Source organism: Cupressus sempervirens, chromosome 6 (assembly GCF_028749045.1).
Source record: "Cupressus sempervirens isolate cs-2001-9-10 chromosome 6, ASM2874904v1, whole genome shotgun sequence".
Taxonomy (NCBI): domain Eukaryota; kingdom Viridiplantae; phylum Streptophyta; class Pinopsida; order Cupressales; family Cupressaceae; genus Cupressus; species Cupressus sempervirens.
Genome location: NC_143123.1, coordinates 487734493 through 487752652, shown reverse-complemented (window position 1 = coordinate 487752652; position 18160 = coordinate 487734493). Strand labels below are relative to the sequence as shown.

Genomic DNA, 18160 nt, shown 5'->3' with positions numbered 1-18160 from the left:
CTGACACCAGTAAAACTTTACAAATTGCATTTGGAATCGCGTTCGAAAACTGATCAAATGGATTCATCATAAGATCAAAATTGAAACATAGAAAGTTTCTAACCTCTAAAATGCAACGCAAAATAAATTTTAGCATCTTGGTCAACTGGGTCAAAATTATAACAAGTCAAATAGGGCTTTCCAAAAATTAGAATAATTTGCATCAGCATGACAACAATAAATGACCAACTTTGAGGGATTCAAAACCTAGTCAAACAGATTCGACTCAAAATTTGAAACATGGGCTCTCTGGTATGGACACTAAGTATTCTCAAAGCAACGAGTCATGAAACATTACTGACTATGAGAGATTCACATGCAAACATGGCCTCCTGTCATTGTTTGACACAGGCAAAAATGCATAATTGACAATTGCTCAAAACGGGACTTCACGAAATGGCTTGGAATGACAATTTATCTTCATGGGACACATAGACGTACTGAATGCATGGTATCAGAAACATTAAACACCTCATGAGCCTCACATGAATGGTGGGGTACATATGCATCAAAAAGCGTTTATAGGGCTTGATTTTTTCAACGGTACTCAAAATTGGGGCTTCAACTTTGAGTTCCAACAGTGTCCATGCATACTGCTACTCTATTTTTTAACAAGGCAAGACTCAAGATGGCATATCGTAAGCTACAGAATGTGCTTGATCACAAAACATAATAGGAAATAAAAGTAGTTCAAGAACTATTTTTAAAACCAACATAGGATTCTTAAAAATATAACACTTTATTTATCATTTTCCTTTACCCTTTCATATAGACTAGATAATGAGTAGGAATTTAGAACCTTGGTGGAGGTACCTAGTTCATAATTCTAAAGAAAAAATTCTAAGTTTCTTTAGCATCCTCCAAATTGTTAGAGCATCACCATCCAAATTCAAAAAGAATCAAATAACATCTTCTTTTGGCACTTAAGATTTCAACAAGGACCTTTGAACTAATAAGAATCATAACATTAGTTCTTCAAGTTCTTAGAACCTTGATGTCCTCAACATATTGGATTATGTTCTTTTGTTAATGTTTTAGGTTTGAGACATGTCAATAAACCAAAATAGACTATGGACTATTTAAAGGTTCTTGGTTCTGGAATGCTCCTTAACAAAAAGACTTACAAAAACATTTCAAGGATTTTACATGATGGAAGGGAGTACATGTTTGTATATTCCTAAAGCTCCAAAAATGAAAAAATATGTTATAGTATCATCTAGAATTAAATGTTTTAAGGGTTCTAGGTATCATTTTCCCCTTGTCAATCCCAATTAGGATATCCTTGGATTTCTAATCAAGTTCAACATTATCATAAGGGAAATATTTTAATAAATTATTTTGGAGTGCTAATTCTTCTACAAATTATTATATTCAAAAAGGTTTCAAGATTTTTGCATCCCTTTATGACAAGTGCATGAATATAATAGGGAGGGGAAAATAAGGTTCTTGGTTTTTTAGTTAATTTAGTTTTGGTGGTCTGAGATGGAGGGAGACAAGACATTTGGTAGATTTCGACAGTTGACAAAATCACCTTAATTATCATTGCTCGTCTTGTGCTAGAGGCACTTCCCTTTCCATATATTTATCATCTGATCTAATTTAGATAATACAAGTGCATGAATATAATAGGGAGGGGAAAATAAGGTTCTTGGTTTTTTAGTTAATTTAGTTTTGGTGGTCTGAGATGGAGGGAGACAAGACATTTGGTAGATTTCAACAGTTGACAAAATCACCTTAATTATCATTGCTCGTCTTGTGCTAGAGGCACTTCCCTTTCCATATATTTATCATCTGATCTAATTTAGATAATATTGTTTCTCAATATATAGAGGAATGAACCCCTTTCTCTATCATCATACCTAGATATTTACAGGGGATGTACCTTTATTGAATCATAATACCTGGGAAAGTCTAGTTTCTAACCTTACTAGGGTGTTTAAAAAGAAATTTTCATATTTTTTCATTAACTTTTTGTCCAAACGCTCTTTGGTACTAGTTGAGAATTATTTTTTATTCCCCAACTTATGAAATATTTCTCTTGGTTGGGCACATAGTGTCATTTGCTAATTGTTGATTGATTATATTGTCTACTCCATCTATAACCTTAATTCTTGAGATTCTTCCTTCTAAATGTGTCTTTATAATCCTTCTTCCAAATGCATGAACCATGATGACAAAGAGAAACGGAGATATAGGGCCACATTGCCTCAATTCCCTTGAAATACCAGAGTGTCATTTTGGGGTCTCATTTATCAATATAGATATTTTTGGTATGGAAATATAGGTAAAGATTGGATTAATCCATCTCTTAGAGAAACCAAAGGTCCCTAAGAATTCACATAGAAATCCCCAATCCACCCTATCATATGCCTTTTAGGATTAGATAGGTTCAATTCTAGTAGTTACCTTTTTGAATGTTTACTTCTAAGTGATAGGGATCCAAAAGGAACTTAGTGCATATATCATGTTGCACCATTTCGAGTCTATGTCTGTGGTCTCAAATTCAAATGCACCTTGAAATAGGAAAATAGTAGTTTAGTGGATGTTCAATCCTTAGGTATGGAAAGTATTCCTAGTTATTAATCTATTGTTGAGGCCCAAAAAAATGAAGATGCACATTAAGATCATTTGGTCTTTTATTATTTGGGAAGTTGCAAAAGGGGGATTTTTTTTTTTTTTTATCATATTTAATTCCCAAAAACATTTTTTCAACCAATGGCAAATGATCTTCAATATGTGACTTAATGTTTATTTATTGTGGTAAAAGAGTTTGTAACAAAGGTGGAAGTTTTTTTGAAGTAGAAGAGACATCACTTACAGTTGGTTTCTGCTTTCTGCTTTCTCTAGAGAAGAAATGATTCATTGAATCTACTTGAAGTATGTTACAGGCAATACTTTCCAGAGGCCCAAAGCCTAAGCCTTGTGTAGGAAAATGTTCTATTGGAGATATTATTCCTAGTTCTAAATTTCTCAAGCCTTGTCCATGATAACGTTGTTTAGAAATAACACCATAACCTACCTTGGTATGTGTAAGATCGTGAGGGGCCAAAATGGCAATATGAAAAAAAAAATGCCCAAAAGTGAAAATTTGTGGTGAATTTTTAGTTGGCCTGGGTGTTAGTACATCTAGCCATGACAAAAGCCTAAGAATATTAGATATATAAAAAAATATGAGAGGATATCCAATATAATTATATTAACATAATAAAAATACTAAATTTTACATTATAATAAAATAAATAAATTATATTATATATATCATATGCCATATGTATTATTATAATATCATATTATATTATATTGTAATTATCATATTATATTTATCAAAATATAATAGTATCTATGTATATAATAAAAAGAGTTTTATAAGGTGAGTTCTACAACTCACAAAATCAATCAGATGAATTTCTTTAAGTGGAGGTTTCTAGTACCTTTTAATCTTCTTCCTAAAATATCTTTTAAATAGTTATGCCATCTATAATAAAAAGAGTTTTATAAGGTGAGTTCTACAACTCACAAAACCAACCACATGAATTTCTTTAAGTGGAGGTTTCTAGTACCTTTTAATCTTCTTCCTAAAATATCTTTTAAATAGTTATGCTATCTCTTAAAGTATCAAAAATATAATTAATATATTTATTAGACAACACCATGCTCTTTGGGAAGAGGGTTTACAATCTTAGATGGGTTTATATATTTTAAAGTCTTTCTTGATATTTGCTAAATATTTTTTGAAGACTAAAATTATTAGTTTAATAATAGAAATTATATATCTTTATATTTTTCCCTTCATTTTAGATTCGCTTTTACCATTATATTCTTTATGTAATTATCAACATATAAGTGTCATGCATATGCACTAATATTTACCATATTCCATGACTTGTTTGATTCTCCTTTGTATCTCTACAAACTAGTTCTAATAATTAATTTTTTTATTCATCTATCTAGTCTAAATTATAATGTGTAATTTAATTTGATTTTATTCCACAACATATTCATCCCTTATAAAATTTAAAATTCATATTATACAAGATATTCCCCCAATTAATTATTATTTACAAATTATCTATCTTTCTACATGCACAATGTTGAATACCAAACATATCAACCATTCATTTATCTCCTTAATTCATATGCATCACAACATCAAGAATATTTGGGAAAGAGAGGAACAAAAAGTGTTCGTGCTTACTGCTACTCTATTTTTTAACAACCCAAGACTCGAGATGACATATCTTGTCGCAAAATATACTTGATCACAAAACATAATAGGAAATAAAAGTAGTTGAAGAACTATAATTAAAACCAACATAGAATTTTGTCAAATATAACACTTTATTTATCTTAAACTTTCCTTTTTCCTTTCATATAGATTGGATAATGAGTAGGAACTTAGAACCTTAGTGGAGGTACCTAGTTCATAATTCTAAAGAAAAAATCCCAAGTTTCCTTAACATCCTCCAACTTGTTAGAGCTTCACTACCAAATTAAAAAAGAATCAAATAACATCTTATTTTGGCACTCAAGATTTCATCAATGACCTTTTAACTAATAAGAATCATAACATTAGTTCTTTAAGTTCTTAGAACCTTGATGTCCTCAACATATTGGTTTATGTTGATTCTATTAATGTTTTAAGTTTGAGACATGTTAGTAGACCAAAGTTGAGAATGTTTTTGTATTCCTCAACTTCTAAAATATTGCTCTTGGTCGGGAGTATAGTGTCATTTGCAAATTGTTGATCAATTATATTATCTATTCCATTTGTAACCTTGATTCCTGAGATTCTACCTTTTGTGTGTGCCTTTGTAATGCTTCTTCCAAATACCTCAACCATGATGACAACAAGAAAGGGAGATATAGGGTCACCTTCCCTCAATCTCTGTGATCTATCAAAGTGTCATTTTGGGGTCTCATAAATATAGATATTTTTGGTGTGGAAATACAGGTAAAGATTATATTAACCCATCTCTTAGAGAAATCAAAGGTTTCTAAGAATTTACATAGAAATCCCCAATCCACCCTACCATATGCCTTCTGGATATCAAGTTTAATTAGCATACTATATTCTCTCCTAGAATTAGCAAAGTGAATCATTTCCTAGGCAATGACTATACCGTCTAAAACAGATCTGCCAAGCACGAAACATGTTTGTTCTTCAGAGATTATCTTACTTAGGAGGGTTTTTTATTTGTTCTCAATCTCTTTAGACAAAATCTTGTAAATGGTGTTACATAGGGCTATTGGCCTGAAATCTCCTACTACTTCTGAGGTTTTCTTATTGGGTACGAGGGCAAATAAAATATTATTAATTTATTTAAGAAAACTCTCAACACTTCAAGCATTCTACAATGCTTCCCATAGTTCATAGCCTAAAAAGTTCTAACATTTCTAGAAAAATAATGTCTAGAATCCATCTTGTCCTAGTGCTTTATTAGGGTGGAGATCAAATAGGCCTTTTTTCAATTCCTTCTATAGAAACTCTTTTATTTAGAAAATTATTATCTTTCTCATTTATAATCCTTGAGATGTTATTGTCTTCCTCTGTTATAATCTTCCTTTATCATTTACATTTAGGTCCTTGTGGAAAGATTCCACAAATACCTTTTTGAATCATTTTGCATTATCTATAATCTCTCTCCATTTCCATCTTTGACTTGGGTTATCCTATTCATTGTTCTTCTTGCTTTAGTGTTCTTATGATTTTTTATTTTATTTTTATCACCTTCAAATAGTCATGTTTCCCAAGATTTGTCTTGCTAGAAGATCTCTTCCTTAGCTAACTAGCTTTCATGCTTTTGTAACAACTCCTTTACCTCTAATGTAGTTATCCCTATTCATACCTTCTCTCATAATTTTCTCATTGAGCTATATTATCTCCTTTTCTATTTGTAATTTATATGAGAAAATGTCACCAAAATGTTCCATGTTCCAATCTAAGACTCTTTGTTTGATATGGTTTAGTTTAGACACAGCAAAAAAAACTTGATCCTTCAATACTCCTTTCTTTCTACCATGTCTCCAAGAACCTTTCATGTTTGAAACATATTATTTTCAGTTTTGAAAGGACAATGTTGAGACTTATTGTCTTATTTGATTTCAAGTGCTATCGGGAGATGATCTGATCCTCCTAGCATGAGGATTGAGGCAGACAAAGTAACTTAATGGGGCTAGATTTTCTTTATATAAGAAGTTGTCTAAGTTTTCTGCTATGAAACATGATCCTTCTTGTTTCTTACTCCAAGTATGTATCCCATTCCTTGTTTGAATGCCTATCACACTATTATTATCCACCCATTTTGTAAAGTCTCTTAACAATTGTGGATCATAGTTCGCACCTCCCTTTTTTTCATTCCTATTAAGAAGTGCATTGAAATCTCCTACAATAACATGATGGTTGCTTATTTGGCTAAAAATTTCATTGATTTCATTCCATACTTCTTTTTTCCCAACAATAGAAATGGATCCATATAGATTAATAAGAAAAAACTTTGTGTTATTTTCACCCAACCACCTTGCCAATTATGGTTATTGATATGGATTTCAAAGCTTGCTTTCCTAGTATCCTAGATAGAATGTATATTCCTCCAAAGCCCCCCCTTTATTAATTGAACTCTCCTTGCCATAACCCAAGTTTCCTTTTTAGACTGCTTGCCTCTTCCTCTAACAATTTGGTTTCTTGTAAAATTACAATATCTGATTTAATTATTTTCAATGAACACTTTAGTAAGCATTGTTTGTTGGGGGCTTTTAAGCCCCTAATATCCTTTGTTTTAATCTTCATGACTCATTGAAAAGGCAATTCCCCTTTGCTACATAGAATAACAAAGTGATCTTAGCTTGACTTTCAGCCTGATTAGCTTGGGAAACTAATTATTATATAGATTTCCTTCTTCTCTTTGTTGAATTTCCAATATTTGCGATAAAAAAATGTTGTACAAGTATATTGCAATTTACCACTAATTTTTAAATGATATATAACTTTTGGGATTACCTTTTGAAAGATTATCCACACATAAATTATTGCCTTATAATATGTTTGTTTTTTGTGTTATTTCTATTAATTTTTTATGATTTTTTATAAGAATATAAAATGTTTGGCATGTCCTCAACTAAAGGTTAATGTAGAAATGTGTTCCCCTTACCTTTATTGCCTCTAGTCTAGTATTTCCCTCTAGCATGATTTGTGAAAAAGAATGAGATGTGTATTTCTTGGATTATATGGGAAAGACCTGCTGATTATTGAGCTGAAAATACATATAATCATATATGCATTTTTGATCAATTGGTCTTATGCACTCAAGATTCCATTCGACTTAGTTTGAAGGCAAGCTGTGAGCAATTTTATAACTGTGAGGTGAGCTCCCATTGACATTTTAAAGGTTTTGGTGTGAGTGTTTTGTTTTTGATTTATTTATTTTTTGGTTGTTTTTTTTTGACAAATTAAGAGGTTTTTTTTTATGTAGTGGCTATATAGCAACAAAAACAGATAATATAACAAGGGATAGTTTTTAAAAAATAAACTAAGTACAAAAAGTCCCCTTTGTATGCTTTTGTATTTTCATGACTTCATAGCCACTGCCTTTTCTTAAAGCTATCCTTCACATTGAAATGACATTTTATCTTAACATTCTCCTTAATAGTGCACAAAATTTGAAAAAAAAAAAATTGTAAAATTGTTTCTCCAAATATAAATATATAAAGTATGTATCGTTGCTATAAGATGAAACCTCAATTTATTAAAATATTGTAAAGAAACTTTTGTGAAGATAAAATGATTTTATTTGTGCATTGAAAAGTTATTGACAAGTTTAAATGAGAATGAAAGAAAAAATCCTAAACAAATATTGTTGCAGAATGCTTGGAAAATAAATTTGTGCATGTATTTCATTTTAAGTTTATAAAAAAAATGAAAAATAGTTGTCTCAGGATAAGTGTTTGTTGATTTATTCTCAAATTTTGAGCAAGTTTTTGACCAATTAAATCACCGAAACTAGCATATTCCCATTTTTTTAATGATAAATCCGGAAAATGCACCGCAGCTGATTATTTTCCAGTTAAACCGTTATCTTGTATTATATATCTTTATCTCTTGGTTTGCTGACTTGTTCCCAGAAACATATTTTGTTTCTATCAGACGTTTAACATGATCTTATGGCTCGGCTAGCTATTTGTCAATCATTAATTCTTCAATCTCTGCCAATTATAGTCTCGACTAGTTCATATAAATAAATAAATGCTCCAACAGTCTCTAGTGCTACTTTTTCACAGAGAGTGAAGTAACCTTAGCATGTGCATTTTGCCAGAAGAATTACAATGAAATTAACTCTCAACTCAGAATCATATTCTGCCAAAGGCTATCTCCTGAAGAATATCAAGCGTCTCCTTGTGAACCTGGCAATAACATAAACACCACCTCAAAACCCATACGATGAATCACATTTTTAAAAATATTAAAACAAGAGACAATCAACAATCACATCAGCTTTAAATAGTTTTTTGATATTATATATTCAGTCAGCTTCGGGGCTGATGATACCCATTCTAAATGTTGAACAGTAATGCCAATAGATTCCTTTGACTTATAGAGCCCTCCCAAAACCTGGATTGCCACAAATAATCAATAAATGAGGTAAATCGTATAACGATCATGGGTCATCCAAAACACTGTCCTGCAGAACCAGTTGTAATTAGAACTTACCTTTGTTACAGTTTCCAAAAACATCCCCGGACGTACAGGATGTTCTTTTTGAGCTTCCTAATAAAAAATTCAGTTAGCATACCTGAAAGCTTATGAATAGTAATCTTCAAGACGAGTCGCTCTTTTTATAACTGACCTGGTTTGAGTTGTCCCCTGAAATCTTCTCATCAGAAGTGTTATTTTTGTCTGCACCTTCATCTTTACCTTCCATCACATCCTTTATTCTCTGGCGAACTGCGGGTCCTGGCCTCAAAGCAACCAGTTGGGATACCAATGTCACCTGAGTATAAAATAAAATGATTTAGACTAGAAATGACAAGGAAGTTCCCACTAAATCTTGGCCATATTGAAACATTCTTCCTATCAAAAACTAAACCTTCTTAAGTTTTAGAGAAAGAATAAAAGAAAAAATATTGATAAATAAAGCTCTAATATGGAACCCAAGTAAGAAGAGCTCAAAAACATGTTTAAAACAATGAAATGGAAAACACACAAAGAATGATACAGATGAAGCGTCCTAAGAGATACCATACTGCTTTAAAGACACTTTGGAGTCATATAATATATTATTTATTAAGCTATAGTAAAAGGATATAATCTTCCATCTGCCCGTAAGAACTCCATGTGGCTCTAACTCCGACTAACACTGCTGGAAATGTTTTTGCTTTGAAGTTTTCTATTATTTGTATTTTCATAAAACTTGGTTTTTTATGGATTTTTCAACAACACATGACATTAAATATAAAGCTTGAAAATTAAATAAACTACAATGCAACTTTTGCACTTAACTTTATTACATTACTCAATTATGAAATATTCATATCAACAAATTCCATGCACTTGAATTTTAATTTATAAACTAATGTAGGGAAACGTGTGAGCGATTTGCAAGCAACATTCTGCTCCCAGTTGTAATCACAGCCTATGAAAACATTCCCAAAGTTGCCACTGAAGCTTGTATTTAACAGAGGAGGCGCTCCTATTTCAAAACGTGCCCACAATACTCAGTTGCCGATTCGGGTTTAGGGACAGATTCAGGTTCAAGTTCGGGTTCGTGGGTTTGGGCAAAAATAAAATTTCCCATTTGGGTTTGTGGGTGGGCGTGCATTATACATACAAAAAATTAAGAGAAATGTGCATAATTGCAAAACTAAGTCATTTCACAGTATGAATATATGTTGCTTGATGTGCCAAATGTCAGCGATAAACATTAAATACTCGCTCATTAATCGATCTTCATGATTGTAAAGAATATCATACATTGATTACCAAATTGCAAAACATAGACTAGTTCATCAAATAGTAAAGTTTGGAACATAATGATAAATGACAAGTGTTAGTAGTTTATCAATGATCATAGTATCAAATGCTCTTCAAGGGTCAAATGGATCATCAAAAAATGAGGGATCAATGGCTTCATCCCCAACTACAACTATATCTACACCTCATCATTGGAACCCAAACCGGTTTCACTAGCCCCAAATGCTGCTATATCATCCTCCTCCTCCTCAACAAGAGAGATTAGATGAGTGAAGTGTTTTTATTAGGTTCCTTTTAAGGTTACATTAAAAAAAAAATTGAAAAAAACACTCTTTAAAGTTGTTTTATTTCACATTTTGGACCCTATTGCCCTGGGTTCACCGTGGGTTTGTTGTGAGGTCGCCAGGGTTCACTCCAGCACAGACCCGGGCAAACCCACAGTCCAAGATAAGGACCCTTCCCAGACCCGCAGCAAACTTGGATGCAAATATAGACCCAGGAAGACCCAGACCCGACTCCGGGCAGCAGGGGACAAATCTGCCACATTACTATCAATTGCTGCCCAAAAACTTGAAACTTAGATTTCTGACTGACTGCCGCTGCTCAAGGATGAATGGTGGCCTTCTAAACACAAATGCAGTCCTTCCTTTGTGACTTTCTGGCTCCAAACTCAAATCGCAGGCCCTCATACGCAAAGAAATCTGCAATTGAATTGCCCCAACCTTGCATATCAAAGTCTGAAATCAAACATTGAAATTCCTCAACAAATTGACCTCAGATTGTACTAATGAACGGCTCTGAATGATGCCACCTCCAGGCACAATTTTGCTAGATAGTTTCACTAATTCAAAGTGCACAAGACTCTGAATAATTCCCAATTCTTCTTGCTCCCAATATGCTCAAACCCTAGGCAGAACTCAATCACCAATTTCACAAATATCAAATGCTCAATAGAATGAATTTATTTCTCCGTCTTTTGACTTAAATAATGCCCAAGTACAAATCGCCCATGAGTCCTCAACTTTACTCCTCACATAACTTACAATCCCATTTGCTTTTGATGAAGGTTGGCTTTCATCATTAATAATTAATTCATTAAATGCCTCTCACGTGTAATACTGCTTGACTTTTATTTTAAATCGTTAAATGATTGTGATATTGGTATCAGGATTCAACCGTGTAGTTTTTTGAGTCAAACTCATTAACAGGTTTCATGAGTAGTGGTTCACACAAACCCATCTCTCATGAGAATAAATGGAACAATTAGCACTCATTAGATCTAATAGTGCTACGTGTTCTGTTTATTCTCCTGAGGCATGGGTTCGTATGAACCACTACTCACGAAACATGAGTCAATGAGTTTGACTCAAAATACTACACAATTGATCCTAATAGCAATATCACAATTTGATTTGTAGTGGAAAATATCTCCTACTTATCAATTGATGAGCTCAAGAGGCTTTTTAATGAATGGTTCATAGGAACACTTGGTGAAGGTTTTTCAAATGACGTTGCAAGTAGATTGGGTTTAACCATGGGGGAAACTCCTTAGTTAAGTGCGCTCAAGCACGAGTAATTCTGGGATAGGTGACTTCCCAGGAAGTCACCCTGCTTCACCCTCTGTGAGCATCACCTAGATCCAATGAGTGCTAAGTTTTGTTTATTCTCATATGAGATGGATTTGTGTGAACCACTACTCATGAAACATAAGTCAATGGGTTTGACTCAAAAAACTACATGGTTGAATTCTAATAGCGAAATTGTTAGACTATGGTGACTGATTAGGAAAGTACTGTACATACTTTATAAATTCTTTGGGGTTAAAAAAAAAATTTGGGCCCTATTTTATTGGGATTTTGGGCCAACATGTAATTATTAATTATAACCCTAAAGTGGTTAAAATACTTGTATAAAAGGGCTTAGGGTTGGGGATTGTTTCATAAGGTGTGATGCAAAATTGGTTCTTGCGACGATATTGAGTTGTAAGGGATTACGAATTGTAATCAGGTTGTAATCACTGGATCATAAAAATATTGGACTTGCTGTTTGGTGGACGTAGCCCAGGAATTGGGTGAACCACGTTAAATCTTGGTGCCTTGTGTTCTTTTCTGTGTGATCTATTATTTTTCTGTTATTGGTTATATCTGCATGTAATTGTTATTTCTGTCTGTGGTTTAATCCTAACAAATGGTATCAGAGCCTAGTTGTTTTCCAATTATCCTCTGCAGGAAAGTTTCACGGTTGAGTGGGAGTCTCACGGTTGAGTGGGAGCAATGGCAAATGAGGGTAAGATAAGGGTTGATAGGTTTAATGGGCAAAACTTCCAGTTATGAAAGATGCAAATGGAAGACTATCTATATCAAAAGGATTTATGGAAGCTATTGGAAGGCAAAGCCAAGAATCAGGGATCTATGTAAAATGATGAATGGGATCTTTTGAACAAAAAAGCACTTGGAAGCATTTGATTATGCCTAGCACCATCGGTGGCATTTAATATTACAAAAGCAAAGACGACAGAAGAATTGATGAAAACTCTAACGACACTATATGAAAAGCCCTCCACTTCAACCAATGTATTTCTCATGAAGCATTTGTTTAATATGAAAATGGCAGAAGGTAGATTTGTTACAAATCATTTAAATGAGTTTAATACTATTACTAGTCAGTTATCTTTTGTGGGTATCAATTTTGAAGAAGAAATTAGGGCTCTCTTGATTTTGTATTCTTTGCCTGAAAGTTGGAATGGCTTGGTAATGGCTGTGAGTAATTTTGTTCCTGGATCTAGTACCCTAAAATATGATGATGTGATCAGTGTTATTTCGAGTGAGGAAACTCGTAGGAAAACCTTAGGTGGATCTACATTAAGAAGTGCTTTGAATGCACAAAGCAAGGGCAGAACAACTGAGAGAGGAAGTAATTCTGGAAATCATGGGAAATCAAGAGGAAAGTCAAAGGGGAGGAGGTCTCAATCGAGAGGACCAAATGACTGCTGGTACTGCTGGTATTGAGGTAAGAAAAGATTTAAAGCCAAGTTAGTTGTAAAAGGATTTGCACAAAAAAAGGGAATTGATTTTGATGAGATATTTTCTCCTGTTGTTAAAATGACTTCTATCCATACTGTTTTAAGTCTAGTGGCTACTAAAGATTTGCATTTAGAGCAGCTGGATGTTAAAACAGCCTTCCTTCATGGTGATTTGGATGAAGAGATATATATGGCTCAGCCACAGGGATTTGCGGTCAAAGGTAAGGAGAACTTGGTGTGCAAATTGAAGAAAAGTTTATATGGCTTGAAGCAAGCACCTTGGCAATGGTATCTGAAATTTGACAGTTTTATGCATGAGCATGGTTATAGTAGGTGTCATTCAGATCATTGTGTCTACTTTAAGAGGTTGGATGATGATAGCTACATTATTTTATGTTTATATGTTGATGATATGCTTGTAGCTAGTTCTAACATGGATCACATTAAGGGGCTGAAAAGCCAATTAGCACATGCATTTGCTATGAAGGATTTGGGGGCAGCAAAACAAATCCTTGGCATGAAGATTTGTAGAGATGGGAAAAACAGAACATTGACGCTATCTCAGGCTGATTATGTTGAGAAGGTGTTGCAACGTTTCTCTATGGAGAATGCTATAGCTATCAGCACACCTTTACTTGGTCATTTGAAGTTGACTAAGGAGATGTGTCCCAAGACACAGGAAGAGGAGGATAAGATGTCCAAGGTACCCTATGCTTCAGTTGTAGGAAGCTTGATGTACGCTATGGTATGTACTAGGCCAGATATTGCACATGCAGTGGGAGTTGTTAGCAGGTATATGAGTCATCCAGGAATTGAGCATTGGAATGCAGTCAAATGGATTCTCAAATATTTGAAAGGAACATCCAATAAGGGTTTACACTTTGGGGGCTTTACTACTGATTTACAGGGCTATGTTGACTCAGATTTGGCAGGGGATATTGATATCAAACAGAGTACTACATGTTACATCTTTACTGTTGGTGGGGCAGCCGTGAGCTGGGTTTCTAGGTTACAAAAGGTTAATGTTTTATCCACTACAAAGGCAGAGTATGTAGCTGCTACAGAGGCAGCCAAGGAGATGATATGGCTTCAGTTCTTCTTGCAAGAATTGGGACATCCTCAGAAGGATAATTATTTGTTCACAGATAGTCAGAGTGTCATTCATCTTGCAAAGAATTCAGCTCTGCATTCAAAGACCAAACACATACAATTGCGGTACCATTTTATTCGGTCAATTATGGAGGATGGACAATTAAAGCTGGAGAAGATACATACCAATGACAATCCAACAAATATGTTGACAAAGGTAGTAACATGGGAGAAGCTAAACTCCTCTTCAGCTTCGGTTGGTCTTCTAGACTGAATATGAATAAAAGAACAGTAGAGTCCAGGGTGGTTTGATCTAGCGGGAGCCCCATGTGGTAGCGGTATTGCTATAGGATCAGTCTCCAAGTGGGAGATTGTTGTTTAGTGTGAAGCCTGATCAGTCCCCAAGTGGGAGCTTGTTAGATTGTGGTGACTGATCAGGGAATTCTTTGGGGTGAAAAAAAAAAATTGGGCCCTATTTTATCAGGATTTTAGGCCGACATATAATTATTAATTATAACCGTAAAGCGGTTAAAATACTTGTATAAAAGGGCTTAGGGTTAGAGATTGTTTCATAAGGTGTGATGCGAAATTGGTTCTTGCGGCGGTATTGAGCTGTAAGGGATTACGAATTGTAATCAGGTTGTAATCAATGGATCATAAAAATATTGGACTTGCTGTTTGGTGGAGGTAGCCCAAGGATTGGGTGAACCACGTTAAATCTTGGTGCCTTGTGTTCTTTTCTGTGTGATCTATTATTTTTCTGTTATTGGTTATATTTGCATGTAATTGTTATTTCTGTCCGTGGTTTAATCCTAACAGAAATCACAATTTGACTAGCTGCGGAAAATATCTCCTACTTATCATTAAATGATATTCGCTTTTACATGTGCTTACGTTAACTTAAGAAAAACATTAAATAATTGGTCACCTTCAATATTATTATTATTTAATGCACTTTTAAAATTCACTTAGCCCCACTAAAATGTTATTTGTCCTAGTTTCCTATTATAACAATGTATTGGTTGATTCCAAAAAATTGATGCATTCCACATGGTTTTAATAGATTGTTTTTTTCTACCTATATAATTGAAAGGTCACAGCTCTTCATCATGTTCAGGAGTTGCGACCCTTCATAATTGACCATTTTTTCAAAATTCACAACACTTAATAATCATCCTCTCGAAAAGTCGCAACCCTTCATAATTAAAATCCTTCGAAAACATCAAAATCCTTCATAATCATAATACTTTCAAAAAGTCATAACACTTAATTTTCACAATTTTTTTGAAGAGTCACAACCATACATAATTACAACACTTTCGAAGAGTCACATCCTTTCATCATTGCTACCTTTCGAAAAAATTATTTCCTTATTCTCTTCCCATTCCTTTCCTCTTCCTTTAATTCTTCTTTAACTACTATCTTCTCCTCCTCTTCCAATTTTTTTTAAAATGAACTCTCCTACCTTTTATATCCCTTTTCAAAGGAGTCACATATCTTTATTACATATCTTTGGACCTTTGATTAGTTTTAGTTAGTTTGTATTATTTTAACTATTTACTTTTTTATTTTATTTTTATTATCATGTATTATTAAATATTATTTAAAGAGGTAACATACTTTCTACAATATTGTCTCTTGTAGTTAATTTTATTTATTCATTCGTTCATTGTAATTTTATTATTATACAAATTTTATTTTATTTTTATATTTCATTTAATTATTATTAATTTTTTTTTAAAATTGATAGGTAATGGGTCGAAGCCTAGATTAATTATTATTAATTGTTGAAATTAATTATGTTTTGCTCAAGTAGAGTCGAACCCAAGACCTCGCACATGAGAGGCTCACAAGTAACCGTTGTATTGTAGGCTCTTGCCTTTAATTATTATTTTTATTATAATAATAATAATCAATTATTATTTATTATTTTTTATATTTTACATTTTTATAAAAATTATGATTTTAGTATCATTATTTATTTAATTATTATTAAATTTCTCTCTAATGGGAGGCAAGAGCCTACACCACAATGGTAATTTGTGAGCCTCTTACGTGGGAGGTCTTGAGTTCAAATCCACTCAAGCTTAACATATAATAATAATTAACTTCAACAAATAGTAGTAATAATTAATCTAAGCTTCAGCCCATTACCTATCAAAAAAAATCTCTCTAATGGGAACATGACAATTCGTCCTTCCTCATTGTTTGTCCTCAAGCAATGAGAGTTTTACATAAATCCTTTTAAGTGAGTAGCTTACATTGTGTAACCTGAGTATAGCTTGTTTCACTTTATGATTTCTAATATAGATTCATATCTCTAATCCATTCAAACTTATAGTCTAACACGGTCAATGTAGAACCACGTGGAATATGTACTTGAAAATATGAGATCTTACGCATGACTGTATGTATGCAAAATGCATGAAGTAGATACATGATTCATGAAGACACAAAGCATACACAATGTATATATTGTTGGACATGGATGATAAGTGACTAAGAAGGGGAGGGGGGGTGAATCAAGAACCAATAAAACTTCTTCTCACCTAGATAATTGCTTTAGATTATCTAATCTACTTCCATGCATGAACATAAAGTAATAAAGAAATCAATACCATAACCTTTGACACAAGATATGGTAACCTAGAAACCCTCCAAATAGAAGGTAAAACTAGGGTGGGGATGACACCCACAAGCTTCACTACTGCAGTAATAAAGTTGGCATGTTAAGGCTTACTATTGATCACTTCTGGTTATCTACTCTGTTAGGAGTATGAAGGACTGCTAGGTCCACCTTGCAAAAGTATTTTGCAATACAATGAAGTATCTGCTTCGTTAAAAGACTTAGCATAAGACTATAAGGTCCACCTGGTTAAAGGATTTGACTGATGCACCTGTTAGGATGAATCAGCAAGATGATTTTTGTAATGCAACTTGATTTGCTGAATAAGATCCTTTTAATAATTTGATCACCTGACTATGATGGATGAGTCTCTGCTTTGCTCTTTATACTGCCTTATAGCCTGATTACATATTTTACTCCATATTTGCTTCTTGATTTTTTAAGATAAACATATAACTTCTCTTACACAATTATTCTACTTTCACACATTTAAACAAATGAAATTGTCTTCCTAATATACCTTTCAAACAATTAATTTATACCAAGTCGACTCCCACAATATATAAATCTTCATAAAAACCAAATATACCATGAAATCGGCTCAAGTGCTGATGCTCGGGCAACACAGTGCATTTGATCTTTTGCTGTCACTCGAGCAATACAAAGAGCTCGGATGATGTTGAACCTTGGTTGGCACTAGATGCTAGGATAACACTATGGAGCTTGGGTGATATAGCTAGCTCCGTTTACACAGAGAGCTCGGTTAACTCTATGAACTCAATTCACACATGAAGTTTGCTTCCACTGGAAATAATGAACAACTCAGTTTATAGTATGAGCTCAATTAGTACAGTAAACCTTCATCTACTCGGGCCACATTGTAATCTATTCCCTGATGGAAAGCTCGGCTGTAGTATTAACCGACCTTCCTAGATAGTTTAAGTGATTTGTTACTAATTGACAATATGTCTTGCCAGAGGGTCAACAATGAACATACACATTATGCAAGCATCCAACAATTCAATTAGCCAAGTTCAGGAAAAGTTTATTTCATCACTATGCTTTTGACTAAAATCTTGCACAAAAGAATCACAAGTTAGCATATATAATTCCAAAATGTGAGTATATTTTAAACAATTTAAATAATCATAGTTATAAAGATCATAGTTCAGAGTAATTGTTTTTCATTAGTTTATTATCATATTTATATTCATTTCTTAAAAAGAAAAACATGTATGTATAGGCTAGGTCATCTAGGGTTGGCCAAGGAGACCTCACTAAGCCTTGGGTTGAACCTTGGTCACTTGTAACCTTGGTCACTTGTCCAAGGCTTCCCCAAAGTGACTTCAATGGGTGTTTTCCATCCCTCATCATGCCTAGGTATTACCATATTTTGGAGTGTCGTGACATTGTAGTGGGG

The 18160-nt window shown here is 33.5% G+C and overlaps 1 protein-coding gene across 1 annotated transcript in view; it reads right to left on the bottom strand.

Moving 5' to 3' along the window:
* Positions 1-8026: 8026 nt before the first annotated feature.
* The window catches only part of LOC149553160 (protein PEP-RELATED DEVELOPMENT ARRESTED 1, chloroplastic), a 45088-nt gene continuing 34954 nt past the window's right edge, over positions 8027-18160 (bottom strand). Inside the window, exons 6-9 of the mRNA XM_089788663.1 lie at positions 8880-9023; positions 8744-8800; positions 8582-8644; positions 8027-8436 (exon numbers count right to left, since the gene is read on the bottom strand). Coding sequence (XP_089644789.1) covers positions 8383-8436; positions 8582-8644; positions 8744-8800; positions 8880-9023 — 318 coding nt within the window. The 3' untranslated portion in view covers positions 8027-8382. The remainder of the gene's footprint in view (positions 8437-8581; positions 8645-8743; positions 8801-8879; positions 9024-18160) is intronic.